At 34.8% G+C, this 24,608-nt stretch overlaps 1 protein-coding gene across 18 annotated transcripts in view; it reads right to left on the reverse strand.

The window, feature by feature from the left end:
- The window catches only part of ROBO2 (roundabout guidance receptor 2), a 1,699,370-nt gene that overhangs the window by 841,054 nt on the left and 833,708 nt on the right, over nt 1–24,608 (reverse strand). Inside the window, exon 3 of one of the 18 annotated variants that reach the window (XM_067034902.1) lies at nt 15,515–15,561. The exons of the other annotated variants lie outside the window; for them this stretch is intronic. Coding sequence (XP_066891003.1) covers nt 15,515–15,561 — 47 coding nt within the window. The remainder of the gene's footprint in view (nt 1–15,514; nt 15,562–24,608) is intronic. 18 annotated transcript variants of the gene reach the window in all.

Raw genomic sequence — 24,608 nt, forward strand, 5'->3', positions numbered from 1 at the left:
AAATCTGAATGACAGCATATACAACCATTTCACATACAACATATATAAGACTAACATTTTAAATTGCAATAATTAAATCAGGGCTTCCCTGGTGGCGCAGTGGTTGAGAATCCGCCTGCCGATGCAGAGGACACGGGTTCGTGCCCCGGTCCGGGAAGATCCCACATGCCGTGGAGCGGCTGAGCCCGTGAGCCATGGCCGCTGAGCCTGCGCGTCCGGAGCCTGTGCTCCGCAAAGGGAGAGGCCACAGCAGTGAGAGGCCCACGTACCACCAAAAAAATAAAAAATAAAAAAAAAAAATAATTAAATCAGTGTAATTCCTTTGTAACCAGAAGTTTAAAAGACTTCTTCCACAATTTTAATGTAGAGAAACACAGCTTCATTGTATTGATTCGAATTTCTCATAAATTCATCATAAAAGCTCATCCGCAAATCATAAGTCAGTAACTACTCAATTCTAAGTGTGATTGTACAGCTCACAATTTGAGTCCGAAGTGTAATACTGAGACAGGAGAGCTAACAATACGTTTTCTCATCATATGCACAAGTCACAAAGTTATTACCTGAAATAGGTAGGGCATACTATAAATATATATGTATAGTATATAAATTATATATTAATATATAAGTACATAAAATATATAGTAAATATAGTAGGTACAGCAAATTTCATATATAAAAATTTACATATATATGTGTGTATATATATATATATATACATATGTATAGGTACATATGTGAATGTGTGTGTATATATATGTGTGTGTGTATATATATATATATATATATATATATATATATATATATATATAGGGTTGGCCTACAAGTTCGTTCGGGTTTTTCCATAGATTTCACAGAAATAATATTAGATATATATCAAACAAAAATCTATCATTCGAGTACTAAAAGTTTATCTTTAGGGTTCCAAATGTGACACCTTAACCATAACTTTCTTTGTGGTAGACTAAAGCTCTTCTTTTTTTTTTTAATGTACATTAAAAATTTTTTTAAAATTTTATATTTGAGTATAGTTGATTTACAATGCTGTTTTAGTACATGTACAGCAAAATGATTTAGTTATACATATTCATATATCTATCCCTTTTCATATTCTTTTCCCATATAGATTATTACAGAGCACTGAGTATAGTTCCCTGTGCTGTAAAGCTCTTCTAATGAAGCACTAAATGCTGCCAGGAAATCTACTGTGTAGTTTCATTTATTTACTTTTTCCTACTGTGTACTTTTAAATGGTGAATATGCCAACCATTTTAGCTGCCATCTCTAAGAAGCTGAGGTGCTTTCTTTCAGAAGATGCAGCTACTTTTTACTCAAGTGTTTCATTTTTATCCATGTTTTCTGGCACATTCCTATTCCGTTTTCAAAGCAAAATCCGAGGAATCTTATTTTCAAAAACTTGAAAGAGTTGGCTAAAATATACTTCTTTTATGTATTTCTGTGTCACAGAATTTACCTCATTGTTTAGAGAACATTGGTTTACTCATCTAGATATCTTGAATCCTAGTGCAAGAATAGAGGCTCATTTCTGTTCCACCTGGTATTCAAGAGGAAGGTGGAGAAGAATCTGAATGGGGTAAAGTATATTTGTGTGTGTTTGTGTGTACCTACAGATGCGTGTGCGCACACACAAGTGCACGCACATGTGGGCACAAAGAAAATAAGCAGACCAATACACTGATAAATGGAATTAAAATTCCAGAAGAAATAATAACATAGAATTTAACACAGAGATTGAGATAAGGGAAATTATAGACAGTATATAATCAAAAGGGAAAGAGAAGGATTTCAAAAGAAACTTCAAAGACTAATTAAGGCTTCCCTGGTGGCGCAGTGGTTGGGAGTCCGCCTGCCGATGCAGGTGACACGGGTTCGTGCCCCGGTCCGGGAGGATCCCACATGCCGCGGAGCGGCTGGGCCCGTGAGCCATGGCCGCTGAGCCTGCGCGTCCAGAGCCTGTGCTCTGCGGCGGGAGAGGCCGCAGCAGTGAGAGGCTCGCGTACCGAAAAAAAAAAAAAAAAAAAAGACAAATTAAAACCACCCAGATACAGAGAAAGCAGATCTTCAAGCAGAACCATGTAATGCATTAAGAACACAGACAGCTAGAGGAAGAAGACTAGATGTAATCTTAGTACAAGAGAAACAAGTCTCAGTATAAAGATGGAAATTGATTTCACATCAAGGGAGGAACTGGAGCTCTTTCTTTGGTCTGTAAATGGAAAAGATATACAGAGAGGGACTTCAGCTTAGAACAACAGTGGCTATGTTTGGAGATGTACAAGACCCAAGTTTGAAGATGTATGACCACGAAATGAACTGAGAAAATATTAGACTTTTGGATGTGTAACATCTCACCATCTCTAAAGAAATATGAAGGGGAACAATGATTTAGTGTTCTTACACATTCCAGCATACCAAAAGATGTGTCTTTTAGAACACGCAGACTTTCCACTGTGTCTTAGGGAACAAAGACAGGATTACAGAGAACAGAAAATGACCCCACAGGCCAAATATTTAGATTCAGTTTGTAAGACTTGAAAGATGCTTATTTAGATATAACTGCCAACAATTTGGAATACAGTTCACACACACACACACACACACACACACACACACACACACACACGAGTAGGTCAGTAGAACTAAGAAACTTCAGGAGCAAGAAACAATAGAGCTTTATATAACATTGATTTTTTGATCATGCTACAATAATAGCTAAAAATTACTATCTCAAAAGCTATAAAATTTATATACATATATAGGATATATATATATATATATATATACACTTTTTTTGAACAAAAAGAAATCAAAGTAAAAGCAATGGTTGGAAGATGCTTAGCTCTCTTTTCAAGACAACTTGGTGGCAGGATATATTTAAAATGATATAAAGAAATCATTCAAGGGAAGAAGTAAAACCAGAGGCTTTAAAGAGAAAAGCAGATATTCCCAGCTGTAGAAGTGTTCAGTGGAACATGTAGTTGGAAAAAAATAATCAAAGGTGAAGTGGAGCAGAATTAACAAAACGAAAGTGCGAAGGAAAGTCGTTTATATTGACGGAGTTAAAAGAAAAGAAGAAGGTAGTCAGCTAAAAACATAGATTCTACCCACAGAAATCCTAAAGCTTATTTGCTCATTCAACAGTCATTTATTATGAACGTAATGTGTGTCGGATACTATAATATGGAGCTTTGAAAATGAATAGACCACAATTCCAAACTCTCAAAATGATAACTACGATGCAATATTGATCATCATTGATCTTCATCGGAGGGAATCAGGTCTTATAATATTTTATTGTTTTTCCCCTGTAGTGCTTTGCTAGTGAAAACATATAAAGAATTAATATACATGCTTTATAGTCTACTTATTAAAAAGAGCATATGCTCTGACAGTAGACTGCGAGGATTATTCCTGGCAGAGTTAAAGGAATTCTGATTAAAGGGTGGACTCATAGTAAGTATTCAGAAAATGTTAGTTATTATTTTGTTTTTTAATTCTCAGAACAACCATAGGAGGTAGGCACTATTATTATCCCCATTCTAAAGAAAGGATAGAAAAGATGAAGAGAGATTAAGAAATTTCATAGCAATCGCAAAGTTAATAACTGGCAGAGCCAGGGCTCAAACCCAAGGTCTGTCTGCCCTCAAAATGTGAACTTTAACATCATACTATAGTTGTTTTTCAATGTAATCTATACAAAAAGTTTGACCTCGAGGCACAAAGTAAAGTCCTCAACAAATATTAGCTACTACTATTAATATAAAAATTCTGTCAAGTTATTGATGACATCATTTCTCAGTTTGGGTACCTATCAATGTTAGACAACAGCCTGTTATCAATCACTGGCCTTCTTTCTGTATTGTAAACATACCATGTTCGAGTCTCCTTAAAGGCCTTTGTGCTTACAGTTCCTGCTGCCAAAAATGCTTCTTTTCCATTTTGATCTTCACATGGATGAATCTGTCCTGAGATTTCGGTCTAAATTCAAATTGTCCCCTCTGAGAAGCTTCCCCTGAGCACCCTCTCTAGTGCCACACGAGCTCGCCTCCTGTGCAGCCCCTTCCCAATAGTCACACAACTCTAAGCATTCTCTCATTTGTTTATTTTTAATGTCTCCCCAAGAATAAGTCACCACCACTCTTGTTCACCTCAGAATCCACGCAAGATCGGAGCTTAGTAAATATTTGCTGAATGCGTAAAGTGACTAGGACATTTCCTTATTCCTAGAATGTGCCCCATAAATGTTAGTTCATTACTCTGCTTGCCCACCTAAATTTGAATAGAAGCTAAGTTTGAATAAAAACTCCTCACTTCAAGTGAATACATAGTTTTTCTATAGCTTCATATCTTAACTCCCTTAAATGTGTCCTTTGTCAATATTAAGGATGATACCCTTATACAACTTAGCCAAAATGACTCTACCTTCTCTGCTTACCATAGTCCTTCTAGCCATTAACTTGTTCTGAAAGCTGTTAAAAACACTTATAAATTTGTTTTAGGTGTCCAGGTTAGAGACAAACCTATAAAAATGTACAAAATATGGTACTACACAAATATGTATTTAATATTTGGGAGTGCACACACAAAATTTAACAATTAAGTCAACCTAGAATACTGAGCAAAACTGCTACAATAATTTAAGAAAAGTGGAGAAAAATAAGGGTTTTTGTTTGTTTTGTGTGTGTTTTCTCCTCCCTCCCTCCATCAGGCCTTCTTTTCTCCTTCTCTTTCTTATTTTTGGTTAGGTAGAAAGAAAAAGAAGAAGAGACATTTTACTGACTGGGAGAATCTCCTTGTTCCAGTAAATGTGCTCAACTTAATCAGATGAAAGCTGACAGTCTCTTCTGAATTCCTCCAAAATAAGCAGAAAAGTGAAGTACCGAACTGTTACTACAGTATCTCCTTTATCAAGTAGGTGACAAATTATACAAATATTACTAATATTTATTACTGTGTTAGTTGTATCTTTCAAGACCTCATAAAATTGTCTTTAGTAGAATACTCTATGCCCTTATTTCTGTTCCATCTATGAAATGAGATTTTTAAAATCTCTAAATTTGAGTATTTATCCATGGTCTTGAAGTTTATTCTCTGCAAACAGTAAAGAAAACAGCTACCCAGAGAACTTTCCATAAATCACAGTTATCCATGTTCTGCTTCTCTACTGGCCTCAGATACATTTGTCCTTGTCCGTCACCCATGTGGCATATAGCTAAATATTTACTAAGCTAACGTAAATAGTGTCCAAATCACTATGAAGGGCATTTACTTTACCATCAGCACTCATCATCTTAAGAAAAAAAATTTTTTAGGTCAAAAGAAAAAATTCTGAAAGTAGTATCTTATTGTGGTTTTAATCACCCCACTATGAGCCCCAATATGCTGAAAGGTCAGGTATTAAGAATGGCAGATTTAATAAGGAGATCTGCAAGACATTTGAAGTAGTGTATACTCAGAATAATTTTTCCTATATTTGTTTTGTACTATTGGAAAAATGCTTACAAATAATCCTGAGAGTTAGTTGTTTTTTCTATTTTACAACTAAGGAAATTGTATCTTGGAAAAATGATTAGCTTTACCAAAACTGATTAGTTAGCCAGAACAGAAACCCTAGTGAAAATACTTTCACTAGAAGGTCTAGTAAGTTAGCATAAGGGCATTCGGTTTATTTTAAGTAGATTGGCACAGGAATTGCCACAAGTGACTTAGTCTGGATATGTTTTATATTGCTAACCTTATTTAATAAAGCTATAATAAATTTTAATGAAACCCATTTGCTGTAGGGTCAAAAAATGGCTTAAAACACAACCAGAACATGATATATAGAAATGAATAATGTAGATTGTTCAGATATAGAAAACCATTTTAATGATAATAACCCATCTACAGCTTTATCCCAAATTTCAAAGTACTCTATATATTACCTTCACATATAGTATATTTATAGGAATTTTCCTTAAAGTTAGAAACCCTATGAAAGTTCAATAGCTTTTATTACTCTCACTTACAAAACTAACTGAAGAGCCATTATTACAAAAGCACAAAATGCAATTGTTTCTAAATTTAACATAAACTTTAAGTTTAAAAATATGACTCTAAAGTCTACTCTGACTAGTTTGTTTAGAATCAAATCTATTACTGTTAAATTTGAAGGTGAAAGTTTCTAGAATTTATATAAAGTAAAATATGTTCCCACAAAAGTTCAACAATTTTTCAATATTTTTCTACTTGTGTCTCTTGTAAGGGAACACAGATTGGCAAAGAATAAAAGTTGACTGTTAAAGGACTGTTTAAAAATTTTCATGTACAAGTTTAATTAATAAATATCTCACAGCAGCATAATTTACAATAGTGAAGAACAGGAGACAATACAGATGTCCACCAACAGAAAAAATTGGAAAAGTAAAATATAGTATATTCATACAATGGAAATAAGACAATCTCTTCAACAGTGGTGCTTGGAAAACTGAACAGCTGCATTAAAACAATAAGATTAGAACATTTCCTCACACCATATACAAAAATAAACTCAAAATGGGATAAAGACCTAAATGTAAGAACTGAAAATATAAAACTCTGGGAAGATAACATAGGCAGAACAACACTCTTTGACATAAATTGTAGCAATATTTTCTTGGATCAGTTTCCCAAGGCAAAAGAAATAAAAGCATAAATAAACAAATGGAACCTAATTAAACTTTAAAACTTTTGCACAGCAAAGAAAACCATTGACAAAATAAAAAGACAACCTATGGAATGGGAGAAAATATTTGCAAATGATGTGACTGACAAGAGCTTAATATCCAAAATATACAAATGGCTCATACAACTGAATATCAAAACAAAACAAAACAAAAGAATCCAATCAAAAAAAAAAAAAAAAATGGGCAGAATGGGACTTCCCCGGTGGCGCAGTGGTTGAGAATCAGCCTGCTAATGCAGGGGACACAGGTTCGAGCCCTGGTCTGGGAAGATCCCACATGCCACGGAGTAACTAAGCCCTGCACCACAACTACTGAGTCTGTGCTCTAGAGTCTGCAAGCCACAACTACTGAGCCCATGTGCTGCAACTACTGAAGCCCACGCACCTAGAGCCCGTGCTCCACAACAAGAGAAGCCACCACAATGAGAAGCTCACACTTTGCAATCAAGAGTAGTGCACGCTCGCCACAACTAGAGAAAGCCCGCACACAATGCAGACCCAACGCAGCCAAAAAAATTTAAAAAAATAAATGTAAAAAACATGGGCAGAAGATTGAATTGATTTTTTTCCCCAAAGAAGACATACAGATGGCTAACAGGCAAATGAGAAGATGCTCAACATCACTAATTATCAGAGAAATGCAAATCAAAACCACATGAGGTACCACCCCACACTTGTCAGAATTGCTATCACCAAAATGTCTACAAGGGACTTCCCTGGTGGCGCAGTGGTTAAGAATCCACCTGCCAATGTAGGCCACACAGGTTTGATTCTTGTTCTGGGAAGATCCCACATGCTGGGGAGCGACTAAGCCCATGCGCTACAACTCCTGAGCCTGTGCTCTAGAGCCCGTAAGCCACAACTACTGAGCCCACGTGCCATAACTACTGAAGCCCATGCGCCTAGGGCCCGTGCTCTGCAACAAAAAGAAGCCACTGCAATGAGAAGCCAGTGCACCACAAGGAAGAGTAGTCCCTGCTCACCGCCACTAGAGAAAGCCTGTGTGCAGGAATGAAGACCCAATGCAGCCAAAAATAAATAAATTTTTAAAAAGGTCTACAAATAAAAAGTGTTGGGGAGGGTGTGGAGAAAAGGGAACCCTCTTGCACTGTTGGTGGGAATGCAAATTGGTTCAGCCACTATGATAAACAGTATGGAGGTTTCTTAAAAAATGAAAAAATATAACTACTCTATGACAGAGCAATTCCACTCCTGGGTATATATACGGAAAAAAACAAAAACATCAATTCGAAAAGATATGTGCACTTTTAATGTTCATAGCAGCACTATGTACAATAGCAAAGACATGGAAGCAACCCAAGTGCCCACTGACAGAGGAATGGATAAAGAAGATGTGGTATATATATATATCAATACATAAATGGAATAGTACTCAGCCATAAAAATAAATGAAATAATGCCATTTGCAGCAACATGGATTGACCTAGAAGATATTATGCTTAGTGAAATAAGTTAGAGAAAGACAAATACTGTATATCACTTATATGTGGAATCTAAAAAATAATACAAATGAATGTATACATAAAACAGAAACAGACTCACAGATATAGAAAACAAACTTGTTACCAAAGGAGAGAGGGAAGGGAGGAGGGACAAGTGAGGGATATGGACTTAACAAACTATTATATATAAAATAGACAGGTGACAAGGATATACTATATAGCACAGGGAATTATACCCTTGTAATAACTTATAATGGAATATAATCTTCAAAAATACTGAACCACTATGCTGTACACTGAAACTAACACAATATTGTAAATCAACTATACTTCGATAAAAAATGTGGTTTATTCAGACAATGGAAATTCATACAGCAATGAGAATAAGTGAACTGCAATATGCAACAGGAATGAATCTCACATATACTACATTGAGCAAAAGACGCTAAATATTAAAGACTACATACTGCATGATTGTTTTTAATATGAAATACAAAAGAATGCAAAACTAATCTATAGTTTAGAAGTCATGATAGTGTGAACCTTTAGGGGTATGCAATGACAAGAATGGGCCATGATTAGTGCTCCAGGGATACCAGTAATACTCTATTTCTTTATCTGTGTGCTAATTATATAGGTATGTTTCATAAAAATTTATCAAACTGTACAGGATGCACATTTCTCTATAATGTATTTTAATAGAAATGTTTTCTTTTTAAACCCTCACCCTGTTTAAACATCTTTACAATATTTCAAGGTCATTCAAGTTATTAGAGCCAAAAAAGAGACCTAATCCAGGGAGAGGCAGAACCAAAAAAGAGGAGCATCTCTGAAGCAAATAAAAAGAATACTTTAGGGCTTCCCTGGTGGCACAGTGGTTGAGAATCTGCCTGCCAATGCAGGGGACCCAGGTTCGAGCCCTAGTCTGGGAAGGTCTCCCATGCCACAGAACAACTAGGCCCGTGTGCCATGACTACGGAGCCTGTGCTCTAGAGCCTGTGAGCCACAACTACTGAGCCCATGTGCCACAACGACTGAGCCTGCGTGTCTGGAGCCTGTGCTCCACAACAAGGAGAGGCCGCGACAGTGAGAGGCCCGTGCACCGCGACGAAGCGTGCCCCCGCTCAACACAACTAGAGGAAGCCCTCGCACAGAAACGAAGACCCAACACAGCCAAAAATAAATTTAATTAATTAATTAATTTTTTTAAAAAAGAAAGCATATTGAACAAATTTTTAAAAAGGAGATAGATTTTTTAAATTAAAAAAAAAGAATACTTTAAAGAAGGAAGATAAGACTAGGTGGACAATGATACCAAATTCTGTGAAGAGACCAGGTAGACTAAAGATTTGATAACCAAAATATTATATTATTACAACATCATTGGACAGAGTGTGGGCATTAGGTATTCCTTGAGCTGTTTCTATGGCTCCTTAAAAAAGAAAGGTAGATTAGGGAGAGAAAGAGGTAAAAAATGGAGGCAAGATTTGGTGGTAAACACAAAGGAGAGTGATCTTGTGGAAGCTGAGGACTTGGTAGAATGGAGGCATTGTTGAGAATTTACTATCATGATTTTACATGATTTGACAGCTACTATGTTTTTGACTTCCTGGAACACTTTCATTTGGGAGCAGTTTCTTCCACGTTCCCTTAGTCATTATAAGAATTTTGTTAAGGTGTTCTCATCTACTTTCTATCTCTTCCCCTCCAAACCCCATACCTAAAGGGGAGCATGTGACCCAAGCTAATACCATTCACGTTCTCCCGATTGGAAATGTGGATCTTGGGATTGGGTATTCCTATTCCCACACATAGATGATAGGATGAAATGATAAAGAGGATGGGAGGATAGATCACAAAATATTAATAATGGTTACTGTTGAGTTAGTATTTCTAGAGATTTTATTTTTAATCACCTTCCATGTGTTACTTATAATATAAAAATTAAAAGAAATCAGAGTAAATATAAATATATGCTTATAGAAATGTAAATTTTTACATATGGGCATATTTTGGACAGAATTTGACAAACATCAGAAATTTGAGGGGTAGGAAAGTGGGATTATGTTTTTGTCTCTATTTTTATATTTATTTAGTATTATGTTGCCTTTATTCATTTAAATTTTTTGTAATTTTTATGTGAAAATGAAAATATTCAAAAGAATGGAATTTAAGAAATTTTAAATAGGTAAACATTCTTAAATATCTGTTATACCCTCTTAACATTTTAAAAGACTTTGTGACACATCAGAGCTCTGAACATTTACATTACTTTTATTATTGAGTCATTTTAGAAACTAGCTCTATTGCAGCTATTCATCTCCTACAACGTTTGTCTGAACATTTTGTTTGAAAAACTTATTTTTTACCAGGCACTTTTTTTTCCTTTAAGGAGAACAATACAGTCCCCTGGTTCCAAATGCTTTAATTATATTTTAATCATAAACAGTTACATGATAGCTTCCATCTAGGTGAAACATTTTCAAATTTTAATGTAATATTGGCTAAAAATATTTTCCATTATTGAAGAGGCAAAATGCTTTCAATAATAAATAAAGGGAACCTCAGGATGTAATAATAGAGGCTATAATGGAAAATAAATTATAATGATCTATTTTTACATTTAGATAACAGGTTATAGAGTATTATTTATTGTGACAAAACAAATTACCCCAAACTTAGGGGCTTAAAACAAATATATCATTTAGTTTTTGAGGGTGATGAATCCGGGAGTAGTTTAGCTGAGTAGTTCTAGCTAAAAGACTCATGAGATTGTAATCAAGCTGTAGATCATGGTTACAGCCTGTAAATGTCTGATTGGCTCATTCATGTGGCTATTACCAGGAGGCTTTAATTGATCACCATGGGGGTCTCTTCATAGATTTTCTTACAAGATAAGCAGCTAAATACTTTCAGAGCAATGGAGAGGGAAACGGAATCAGCAATGTTTTAAAAACAATTTCATAAGTGATATCCCATGACTTCTGCCATATTCTATCGGTCACATAGACTAACTCTGGTACAATGTGGGAGAGGATTACACAAAAGGGTGTGAATATCAGAGAACAGGGATAATTGGGGGCCATCTTGGAGGCTGGCTATCACATGCAATACCAAGATATTTTACTTATCCACTTATTTATCTTTTACTTTCACCAAGCCTTTCCAGGTTCTGCACTACTTGTACTTATTCTTTTGTGCAATCCACATCTTACATAATTTACACTACTCTGCAAGGTACATTTCTGAGACTTTTTTTCATCACACTGTGGAAAACAATGGGCTTTTGCCCTTTACTCATCAAATAATAATAATGATTATTGGACATTATAACTAACATTTGATGAGCCTTTTCTGTGCATTTTTATGGTTTATCTCAAGTAATCCTACAACAACTCTGTTAGGTAGGACCTATTATTATTATTCCTATTTAACTAAAAAAGGAACTAAAGAAACATGACTTGTCCAAGGTTACTCAGGTAGTAACTGTTAGGACTGGAAAGAACCCAGTACTATTTGTCATGAGATCACATACTCTTTTTGTATGTTATAATATTTTAATTTATTATTTAAAGCTATAGTTAAGAAATAGCTTGAATTCAGTAATGAACATTTTTGATTTTGATTTTACTACCTAAGTATTTATTTACATTATTATTATTTTTTAAATAGTGATATATTTAATTTGGGAATATATATTATATACATTATGTTTTCAGCTTAAAATATAATGCATATAATAGTTTTAACTTGAAAAGGCTTAACTGCACTTATGTTATAGCCTTATGAACAAAGGATATTCTAAAGAAAGGCAAAACAGGACATTTGCAAATTTGATTTAACTTAAATTTGACATATATTTTAAATGAGTGCATTTATTTATCTATTCTTATGTAGAATATTACCATTCAATTTATTCCTTATTGTATTTCCTCACTTTTAACAAAATAATACTATGAAAAATACATTCCTACATGTTAATATTTATCTCTTTAATATTTTTCTTGTGTCTATGTCACGGAGTAGAAAGTTCATAATAAACCATATCTTATGCTGCAAGTACAGATTTGTTTTAGCACAGTAAATGAAGATCACCTTTCATTTCTGCTAGTTAACTAATCATAGTCTGTGACTACATCTACATATATACAAATATCACTATGACTTCCACTTAGAAACTCACCATCGATGATGAGATATTAGTTTACATATAGGAGATAACTAGATTGACTACAGAAAAGGTTGAATAAGGAGCTCTTTCTAAATATACAATATATACAAGTCAGTTTACCAAGGCCCTAGCTCTCTTAACTATGTTCTGGTCAAGACTGATGCCGTCAGAATTTGTACTCCCAAGTGTAGTGAGGGCTAAGGGATACAGGGTAGGAAGAGGTAAATTAGGAGGAATTTGTTGAGAATTGATTTTTTGACTGCTTTTGAGACATATTAGAAATAAATGTAGCCAAATTAGCATCACTAGAAAGGCAATGCCATAGCAGTAGTGTTTGGGACTGCATTGCACATTATTAAGACCTAAAAATGTACGCTGCAACTCCCTCATCAATTTCTTTGGCTTAGTAGCAAATACCTGTAATAGCCTTAAGGCTCAAGACTGGCTACAATTTCCCATATTACTTGGAAATCCTCCTTACCAAGAACAGCTGCAGGATACTGATGAGGTTTAGGGGAAACTATCTCTTAAGGAGCCATCTACATCTTTGATACAACAAGCTATATTAACATTCAGAGTGGGTGGATATTTTGATTCAACAGTTTGAGGCCAATTACAAATTCTAGTTGAATGTGTATACCAATATTTTTTAAGCCATGGGTTATAACCAGTTGCTAAAATAAAGATTTAGTTTTAACTTTTTTTTATAATCATAGAAAATATTAGAATATCAATAGTTTATATGTGGCTAAATGAGTTATTTAGACTGTGCTCTAAATTAGCTTTTCTATTTATGTAGCTAGGAGAGTTGTATAACAAGGAAGCTATGGTAGAATCAAAAGGTTCTCCATGGACTTATTTTTTTGCATCTGGGCCTTGACTTAATACATGACATTCCTTTTTCTGACATTCTATTTCTTAAATCACATTTGCCATCCTCTAAATTGGATGGAAAAATCAAGTTTCATTTTGTGTTATGCTCTTTGTCCTTTTTCACTTATAAACTCTACATTGATTTTAGTAAGGCACTCACCACAGCTTATGAACTTGGGTAGCTTCTTTGAAAAAAAGAAAATGAGTTCGCTTGTGAGCCTGTTTTCTCCCCAAGCCCTTTGGAAACTAATTACTACATCTGCAGTACAATAGCAAGGGGAACAGAGCCTCCAGAAGGTTAGGGAAGGCAATCAGACAGCATGCTCTGTCTGCACAACATCCTGTGAGCCAGGCTGCTGCCTTATCTTTTGGTGATTACCCCTGTATACAGCGTGTAGCCACCAGCCAGGAACTCCTTGAAGAACTCCAAGAGCAATTTGGAGTTGCCAGTGCAGGCTGCTCCTTCATATAATGGCACCCTAGGTCATTAAATAGTAATTTATATTGTTCTGTTTGGAAAAACGAATCCATTGCAATGTTCTTTTTAAAGAGAAATGGGGAAAGAGTAATTTATAGACATATAGACAATAGAGGTCCTGGGCTACTCAAAACACCAGCAAGCTGAGTGCACAGAGAAATAACCACCCTGCATCTAAGGGTCCAGGATTCTTTGTGCCTTTTGATGCCAAGCAAACTCTAGCCATGCTCTAATGAGGTGCTTTCCTCCTAACCTATGTGAAGCCACTGACATTTGGCATGTTGGGAGATAGATCAAAAATGGCCTACAAGCATGTATAAATGTTTAACACCCAGGTGCTCGACTTGACATTTTCTTGCTATCTAGCAGCTGGCTGATTATTTAAGCATTACCAACAGTCACTGAACATGGAGAAAGGTCCACCTGTACTAATCATTTGCTATAATAGGATCAGCGTTCAACACTCAGGTTCTTTTGATTATCACGGTTAAACTTTCTCTTAGGTCCCCTAGCTTGCTAGAGGAAAAAGACTTACTGAACTGTGCTATATCAAAGCTCCTACTATTGAAATATTAGTGGAGGCTTTTGTGTCCCCAATAATAGATGTTTTTCTCCTTAAGAAGCTCAGATAAAGATTACTAAAAAAAAAATTTCACTATACAGATATGCTATATCATTTCTCTTGTCATTATAAAATCAGAGTGGATATAATATAAAGAAATAATTTTCATGCCAAGCTGCTGTAATTTCATAGTCTAATTTCTTGTTATAAAATTAATGCTAAATTGGCATTAGAAGACAGTGGAGTCTGTTCTAGTCCAAGTCCTGTCTCTGACTCTATTAAATATGTGAACTTGGACAAGTTAACTTCTCTGATCCTCAGTCTCCCCACTGGTAAACAGTTATAATAGGTTTGTTAAGAGAGATTAAAAGAACTTTAAACAATACACCTGTTATAGTAAGTGCTAAGTAGGGTAGGCTCAGCTAGCACTCTACACCATTTCAGGTAGAAGCAGGGAAGGGTGGTGTTTATGAGTATGGGTTCTATCAAGTGGAGGTAGACTGCTGAAAATATCCTTTCCTTTTCTCCCAAATAGTTTGCCCTAAGTCTGTTTTTATTACTAATATTTTTACTTGCTTGGCAGAATCTAGGCACTCAATAGATAGGAGTTCCTTTTTTGTTTTTAACTCACATTTCCCTTTTTTATTCCTTCCCTTTTGTTTTATTGATAATGGAATGAGAATCTTCTGCAAATAAGGAGGGAGGGTTGGTGAGATAAAAGAAAATCCCATTCCTTTAATTCTGTCCTCGATTTGGACCGGTTTAAAACAGAAGCTGGATAATCACTTTTTCAAGTTTGTTCTAAGTTGTTGTCAACATTAGATTTATTTTTATTGCAACTGAGACTTGCTATCTGGGTGCTTAGTTACATTCCTGCTGTATATATTGCAATATTAATATCATGATGGGTTGTTATAGAAAGCAAATGGCATATGGTTTGTGAAAATACTTTGCTAACAATGTAAACATCCAAATATATGCCAGTTGTTCTTGTTATCTGACACTTGTCATAGACCTAAATACTTTGGGATTTGGGGACATTTTTGGACTTTTAAAATATTTTTATTTCACACGTTAGCCAAATCTCTGGCTTAATCACTGTTGGCTGGTATGTGAGTCACTAGATTTATCACTTCTGAGACAGAATGAAAATGTGTATCCCATTTACCATTTCTGAAGATACAGTTGACCCTTGAACAATGTTGGGGTTAGACGTGATGACAAAAATCAGGGTATAACTTACTGTCGGGCCTCTGTATATGCAGTTCCTCCACATCTCTGGCTCTGCATCTGAGGATTCAACCAATAGCAGATCATGTAGTACTGTAGTATTTACTATTCAAAAAAATCTGTGTATAAGTGGATGCACACAGTTCAAACCCATGTTGTTCAAGGGTCCACTCTATATTGAATAAAATACATTTAAAGCATTTGTGGATATCAAAAGATAAAATTGCAATCATATTGCAGGAAGTCACATGCACTTTATCATTTGAGGGTTGTGTGGTATCTCTTTCTGCATGAGAGTTTGGTGGCTGATGAAACATATTTAAACCTTACACTCTGGAGAAAATAACCAATAATGCTACAGTAGGGTTTGGCCAACTATGGCCCATGGGCCAAACCCAGGCAGCTGTCTGTTTTTGTGTGGCCTACAAGCTAAAAGCTTATTTTAAATTTAAAATGGTTGAAAAAATTCAAACAAGAATGCTATTTTGTGACGTGAAAATTATACGAAATTCAAATTTTGGCATCCATAAGTAGAATTTTACTAGGACACTGCTACATCCATTTATTTACATGTTGCCTGTGACTGCTTTCATGCTATAATGGTAGAGTCTAGTCATTGTGACAGAGACCATATGGCCCACAATACCTAAATAATTATAATCTGGCCCTTTATAGAAAAAGTTTGTCTACTCTTGGCCTAAGGAATCATTAACATTTTGAGACAATTTAGTATTCTCCTAGATCAAATAGGGTAGAATATATCTCAGTCATTATGTATACATTGATCAGAGAGACAAGCTGGAAAATTGTACATTAGATAGGAGACTAAAATCTTGAAAGATTTGTGTCCTGGAAAATTATGAAAAATAGATGGACAGAGTTGAATTGTACCAATAAGACATATGGGTTTTCCAACTCTGATATAGATTGATTTACACACACACACACACACACACACACACACACACACACACACATATGTGGTTAAAAGGGAAAATGTTAGAGCAGGAACTTGATCTTGATTAGGACTCATTGATTGAAATTCAACTGGGTGGCTTCCTCGTTCTCCACACCCTCTCTAAACCTGACTCTAATGAAAATAAAAACTTAGAGAAAAATATTAAGCATTTATGAAGCTGCTTGTAACAGGTCCATATTAATTTAGACATAAAGACCAACAACCTTTTAAGATAAGGCATAATGCCTCCACAGATAGCTTTCATCGATATGTAGCACCAGTCTATTGGTGGTCACTTAAAATGCATAATTGTACATCATCAAAAGATTCTGCCCAATTAACATTATGTTCTGACACTCATCAAATGCCCAGGTTTCATCATATTGAAATATCCACTTCGTAGCAGCCATTTTGGCCGTCTGTTTCCATTAAAGCCAATTGTTCAGACTAATAGGAAACATCTGGAAACAATGAGATAGAAGTGTCCTGTAAATCAGAAGAAATACCTAGGAGAAGAGAGATAGCAACATCTTAGTAAATAATGAATACTAATGCTTCCTGAGCACTTCTCTAGTCCTAGACTCTGTGCTAAGCTCTTTATATACATCATGTCCATTAATCCTTGCAACAATCCTATGAAGTAGGTACAAATAGTATTATTTCTACAGAAAGAGGAGCTAAGGAACAGTTACAGATTTTGTTGATCTCAGAACAGGATCTGAAGTCCAGGAATTTGTGTGTGTGTGTGTGTGTGTGTGTGTGTGGTGTGTGTGAGAGGGAGTCTTGATGAGAAATTCTACTCTGCTCTTAATCAGTAGGCAAGTAGGATTGGCTTACTTGTCACCACAGGACATTTTTGGTGGTGAGAGGGGATGGAGTTTATGAGAGAAGGTATAATGTGTGCAGATAGACTGCCAAAATACAATTCTTCTTTCTCTCTCAAATAGTTGGCTCTGAGTTTAGGTTATTTTAATTTCGAGAACAATATGCAATATGAAATGAGTATTGATTTCATGCTAATTTAATTTTATTAGTATTTCTTTTTAAAAAAAACTACCATCAAACTGTCCATTGCCATGTCAACTATAACGAGAACCCCAGACATGTATGACTTAATACATAAAATAGACATACCCTTGGTATGTGTCCTATTAGATGAGCTATTAGCATAATACTATGCTTTAGGAGGACATGCTCACTGATGAACTTGGGCCAAGTTTTTTTAACAGTTTAACAAGACAGTCCTAGTTCAGTGAAGCCTCAGGTTGATTGGTTTTCAGATCCTGAGATTTCCCAGCATATAAACAATAAAAATACAGGCTACTCATTATACAATGCCATGCCAAATTTGAAGCTCAGTTTTAATTTCCTGTTGAGATTAAAATAGTAATAAAAGACAGAAGGAAGACCTGGGAGCTTTAAAAGGGATTGGAGCTAAAATTAGCCAAAAATAAACAGGATAAAGAAAAGAATATGTGCCAATGAAGAAAACTTCTCCATAGTGCCACAAACTAACACTGGGGTCTCTTTCCTTTAGGACTCACCTTGGAATGATAGAAAGGGCATGGATTATGGAGCCAAACAGAGCTGGGTCCTAATCCTTTATAAAGCACCTATTAGCCCTATAAACTTGTACAAATTAAACTCTCTAAATCTTATTTTCTACAAAAGTAAATTGGGAAAAATACCTATCCAACAGGATAAATGTTAAAAAAAAAATATGTGAAGTTTCAAATGCAGTTCTTGAAATTAGGAAAAATGACAAATACTAATGTATTGCCTTTTCTGTGTGCAGTCTTGTGTGTGTGTGTGTGTGTGTGTGTGTGTGTGTGTTCTTGGCATTTTTCAGTCCCCTCTCTTCCCTTACTTGCTAATATTTCCATTTTGACACCCCCAAATGTCCCGACATTTAATTACTAAAACCTAGCCAATATAAGAGCTAAAAAGAAAAATCTTGAATAGTCAAGCACTCATTAACCCTGACCAAAGGAATAATAACCATTAGTTGGGTATAAATAATTCCTAAATAACGTGAACATTTGAGCATTGTAACTCACAATGTCCCTTTCCCAGCTAAAAGTACCTGACTCTTAGAATTATTAGTCACCCAGGATAAAAATGTAAAATATTTTGGAGAGAAGACAAGATTGCCTCATATTCATTCTTTTTTTTTTTTTTTTTTTTTTTTTTTTTTGCGGTATGCGGGCCTCTCACTGTTGTGGCCTCTCCCGTTGCGGGGCACAGGCTCCGGACGCACAGGCCTAGCGGCCATGGCTCACGGGCTTAGTTGCTCCGCGGCATGTGGGATCTTCCCGGACCAGGGCACGAACCCGTGTCTCCTGCATCGGCAGGCGGATTCTCAACCACTGCGCCACCAGGGAAGCCCTCATTCATTTTTTAAAATCAATAAAATCTGCGTAGCACCTACCTTGCATATTAGACATGAAAATTGCCACGAAGAAACTTACAACAGAGTGGCTAAGACAGGCATTGGTGAAATGATTATTTTGTTAAATGTAAAATTGTAACTGCAGTAACTGTTGTAAATGAAAGTATAAATAAAAATTCTATGTGAGGTGGTAAAATAGAAGGGGTTGATATAGACACCTGAGAAGGCTTCATTGATGAAGAGACCTCAGCTGATATCTGAAAGTGAACAGGAGTAAGCAGATGGAGAGAGGCAGAAAAACAAAAGCACAGGCAAGAGCATGTGTGAAAAGAGACATGTTGACTGCGAGGTAGATGAAAGGAGGATGTTAACGTCTAGAGCAGAGAAATATTACAAGATGGAAGAGGAAAATAGGAGCTATGTTTATTTTTTATAGAATGCTAGCCTGAAGGTGGAGTAGATGGTTGACTACAGGATGATTTAAGACATACTTAAAAATGCTATCATTAACATTCTCTCCCAGATATTTTACCATTCATTCATCTACCTAATTAATGAACTACTCCTAATCAGATACAGGCAATCTTCACTTTGCATGTTAGTGCAGGACTGTGCAAGCTGAAACCATGAAAAGCAATTATAATATTAATGGGAAAATTAAGATATTCTGTAACTACAAAATTTTGGTCAAAATATTAAAACCTCTCTTACTCTCAGTTTAAAGTGTATAGGGAAATAAAAATAATAGTAATTTTCATTTAAAATACTAATTTAAAATTTTGGAAAATTCAAGAATTGAAGTATACTATTTGTTTGTAAAAAAAATACTTATCAAGAGTAGTTTGAACAGTTGTTGCCTCCTTCTCATCACATAACGTGAGTATCTTTGCTGTGTGTTGGTGAACTGCCATACTCCTTACTAAGTTTGGATCAGTTTCCAACATTTTATCTTTCACACTTTCAATGTCATGAAATATCTCTGAGAATTCCTTTAATGTCAAGTATTTTGTCAGAGCACTTCCTCTGGGATATCTTTAGCCTTTTCATCACAACCATTTTCCTAATTTATGTTGATAAGTTCACCTTCTCAGTTCCTCTGGCTGCATATCTGGGATTTCTTGAATGGTGACACTGTCACCATTCCCAGGGTGAACTATTTCTTCTATAACTTCATTTCCATTTAATTTTTTCACTTCCAGTGTTAATCACCTTTCATTCTTCTGCTGCAGTTTCATCTTTGTCAGTCAAGTCCCTCTTTCAACTATCCATTTTTTCAACTGCCACAGGATATCACTGGGAGATAAGGAGTCAACACAGATACATGTGTTGCTGTTGCTGTCTGTGCGCATACTGAATACCAGGTATGTGGTGGCCAATCACTGATAGGTTTTCAAAGAAGTAATTGATTGGTCACTAATCATGATGTGCATCTATCTGTATCTTATAATAAGTTTTTCAAGTATTTATAGTGATCATGCATGGTTGAGGCATACTGTTACAGAAAATCACAATAATGGGAAAGAAACACTATAGGGAGAATACACAAGAACCTTTTAGACCCTTTATTTATGTTTACATGGATATAATTGATCTTTTTCTCCAGATAACTAAACTGCCGTCAATTATCAATAAGTATGATCGACCTTCATATAAGAATCAGGGGCATAGGCATTTTCTACACTCTGTTAGTATAAATCCAGGATAAGACTCATACATGTAATTTTTTTCAGATCAACCTTCAAGAAGAGATAAAATACAGGAAACATCACTAACAATCTGGGATATGTAACCATCAAACATGCAAAGGTATACATAAAAGGTTTTGTTTTATACTTCACTTTCAGTGTCCACTACATTTCAAACCCAGCTTTGATATTTCTGCTCATTTCAGCAGAAATCTCATATGCACTAACTAGTATTTTTAAATTAAAGTCATTTATTCAGATGAGAAATTAAGAGTTATTACTTATCTCATACATAATTCTACCAGTCATCCTGGTAACAATCATTTCTCTCCATAATATCTCCTTAAAAAAAGTCAATAATCTTTTCACAGTGGATAATAACTTACACAGTGAATGTGAAAAGAGTGTTCAAGTCCTTTGTGCAATCAACCCAGTGTCTTCTGTTAAGTATGTATGACTTCAAATCAGTGTAAAATGGCAGGCTAGCAGTTAAAGAGTGTACATTGCTGGATCTAATTAATTCTACTATTTTATGCCAAAAATTCCATTAGTTTCCATTAAAGGTCTTGATGTAGTGCAGGCTCCTTTATGTTTTGTAGTTAAAACAATCAAACTTCGTTTCAAATGAAGGATTATACTGCAGAACTAAAGGAATGCTAGTGTGGTTTTCTAGCATTGAATAACTTACTTTTAACAGGATATTCAGACAAAAGTTAACTGCAAAACAGTTACCATGCAATGCAGCAACAGAAAACTTAAATCCATAGGGAAAGGCAGCTGGTAAAAGGCAGTTTAAGTGTTTGCCCTATGGGTTGTTTTATGATAATATTATAATCTGCCATTGAAAATGAAAGTTTCACTAGTGTTATTGGTAATGTTAGAATCAGCAGTGTAGCCAAATTTAATATTATTATTGTGCTTGAGATTTATACCTCTGCTATATATGCTCCTTTAAAGATCCCACATACTAATAATTCATCATATACTTTCATAGCCCTTTTTTGGGGTCAATAAATAATATTTACTATGTGCACACTATGTGTAAAGCATCACCATCACTATTTGATGACAAATAGATCATTTACTCACATGGAGAATGAACCATGAAAAAGGGAAATGGCATATCTTTATCTGCTCCCAAAGTGTCTGAAGTATTCAGAACTCTTTCTAGTGGGTATCACTAGATTCATTTAGTTTACTTTTTTTTTTTTGGTGATTAGAACCAACTTCCTTTATAGTTGGCTTGATGATCAAAACCAATACTTATGTAAGATAATCACAATTATAATCTATAATAGATAAATTTTAATTCTTACTTAAGAGCTTTCTAAGTAAGAACATTGATAAACTACTTCACATGTATATTTTACTGCCAGAGGCTTATTTTTTATTAATTAATCAGCCATCAAGCATCATCTGAAAACACACTATTTTTTTTTTTTTTTTTTTTTTTTTTTTTTGTGGTACGCGGGCCTCTCACTGTTGTGGCCTCTCCCGTTGTGGAGCACAGGCTCCGGACGCGCAGGCTCAGAGGCCATGGCTCACGGACCCAGCTGCTCCGCGGCATGTGGGATCTTCCCCGGCCGGGGCACGAACCCGTGTCCCTTGCATCGGCAGGCGGATTCTCAACCACTGCGCCACCAGGGAAGCCCATGAAAACACACTATTAAGTAAGACTTTATATTAGTAGTTGAGACTAACACTAGTATACAATTACTATGGCTTCAATCAAGAGAAGTTTCTTCAAGATAGTTCATAACTGTAGAGACCCCAAAATTTTGAACATTTGTGTTAGTGTCTATCCTTGTTTTTATTTGGAGGAGACGATCCATAGCTTTAGTCAGATTCTTGAAATCAATGTTCTGTTAAGGGTGGGAAATATTCTTCTGGATAGATGGATATACAAAGAGCTTACACTTAGTATTAAATTGAATTACATGAATTAAACAAGACCGAGGGCAAACGTTCAAAAAGTCAGTGATACTATGGGTTGGGATAGTAGAGAAAAGCTACACTGTAAGACAATTTTAACTGCATAAATAGATAATATATATATATCATACCCCTGTTTTCTAGGTGTTTAGGAGATAAATACATTTTTAATTTATTTAGTTATCACTATAAGTAAAAAATCCTATTTCAATTTTATATTTCATTTAGGCTTAAATTCTTAAGCTACACAAATCAATTTGAAAACCTAGTTAATATGACTGAACAATTAAATAGCATCAATATACTCCATGAAATGGATTTTGTCAAAAGACCAATATTTTCGTCGACACTTCTTTCTGTAAAGATGTTAATTTTATGGATGGAATTAAGTTCAACTGATTCTAAAGAAAAAAACTAGGATATGAATAAGTTCTATATTTAGTATTTTCTGTGCAGCTGTTTTAAAACCAACTTATCCACTGCTAAATACAATAAGTCACCAACAGTAAACAACAAAAGACTGAAGTACATAAAAAATTAATTTTAGATTTCACTCTACATTTTCTTCTGTCTACCAAAATTTTGTCAATTTCTTAAATCCCTTATAAAATAAATTTAATATCTAATAGCTACTTCAGAAATTGAAGCTACAGGCTTATTTATAATTTACATATCAGATTCTGCAAATTGGGGGGAAATTCTTTTGAAGGGTTTAAAAATAAATAATATTTCTTTTTTGCAGTCTTTATGAACAGATAATTATATATAGGTTTCAGATGCAAAACAGTAGTAAACCTGGATAAAACAATAAAGCCTATTCTATTTTCATGTATGCAAGGTTAAGTAGTAGGTATTAAACAGAATTACATAGTTACGTATAGACAGGGGGAAATTTCTTTCCTAATTTAATAACCATATTAAGATTTAGATTAGTTTTTCATTTTAGAGAAAGATGTTTTTAGAAAACTTTGGACCTTTTTATAGTTTTATTTTAGATATTTTATATCAATTCCATTTTTCCATGAATTTGACCTTGATTATGAAGCAAGACCAAAGTAAATCCAATCTGTCCCAAAACTCCTTTGGGTGAATTACATCCTTTCTTGCATTTTGAGTCTTCATGCCAGCTTTGCATCAAAATCTTTTTCAATTATTTCATAAAGTTTTTGATTCATAATAAAAGAAATATTTATTTTTACAACTATTACTTCTCAGAAAAAAAGGATATTCTATCTTCCAAGCTTTCTTAATTTCTCATTGAATGCAAAAAATATGAAGTTTAAGAAGCCACTGAAAATACTGTTTTTGAAACTATGCAAGATTTCTTTCAAATCAAAACTAAAAACAAAGCCTACTTTCTATTTGTCATTGAGTGTGACCATCCCTCTCCTTTCCTTACTCCCACTAACTGAAGGTATCTGGCACTTTTATAGCCTGCCTGTTAAAGGGGCTACAAGCACCAATTTAAAGGAATTAATAAAAATCATGATTTATATCAGGTCTTCTCTCTTAAAAATGTGATTTACCTGAAAATAGATTTAAACTAAGATATACTGTGAATTAAACCAAGATAAAAAATTATTTCTATATAGAACAACCTTTCTTTCAAACAAATAAGAAGGAGGTTACCAGATGGAATCTTTTTCCCAACTCTGATATTCTATGATTATAAATTCATTTTATATTTAAAAGCAGAAGAAACAATCATTTAGTTGTTATGCCAGGACAAAGGAATCATTTCTTGCAATTTAGAGCATTAGCGTTAACTTAATATTTTTGATTGGTCATTCACAAATGCATTGGAGATAAAACATTGACTCATGAATTCCAGAATTACAATATAAGCTACACAATATATCCATCGGATGAAGGCCCATTCATTTCAAAGAGAATATAATAATCTGAATTGTGTTTCTGTTTTAGCATCTGAACATACTTAAAGCTTTCTCAATTATTCAATGCCTCAAAGTCCCATCGAAAGAACAACTACATCAGCCACGTGTCTCTAAAAAGGAGCACATTTGTATGAGCTGAGAAAAAAGCAATCAATATGTGTTCATATTTTCCATTAGAAATGTCCAATGGAAAAAAACTTCACAGCTTCAATGCCTCAATTGGTAATTCATTACTAATGTTATTACCA

Source organism: Kogia breviceps, chromosome 5 (genome assembly GCF_026419965.1).
Source record: "Kogia breviceps isolate mKogBre1 chromosome 5, mKogBre1 haplotype 1, whole genome shotgun sequence".
NCBI classification, from domain to species: Eukaryota; Metazoa; Chordata; class Mammalia; order Artiodactyla; family Physeteridae; genus Kogia; species Kogia breviceps.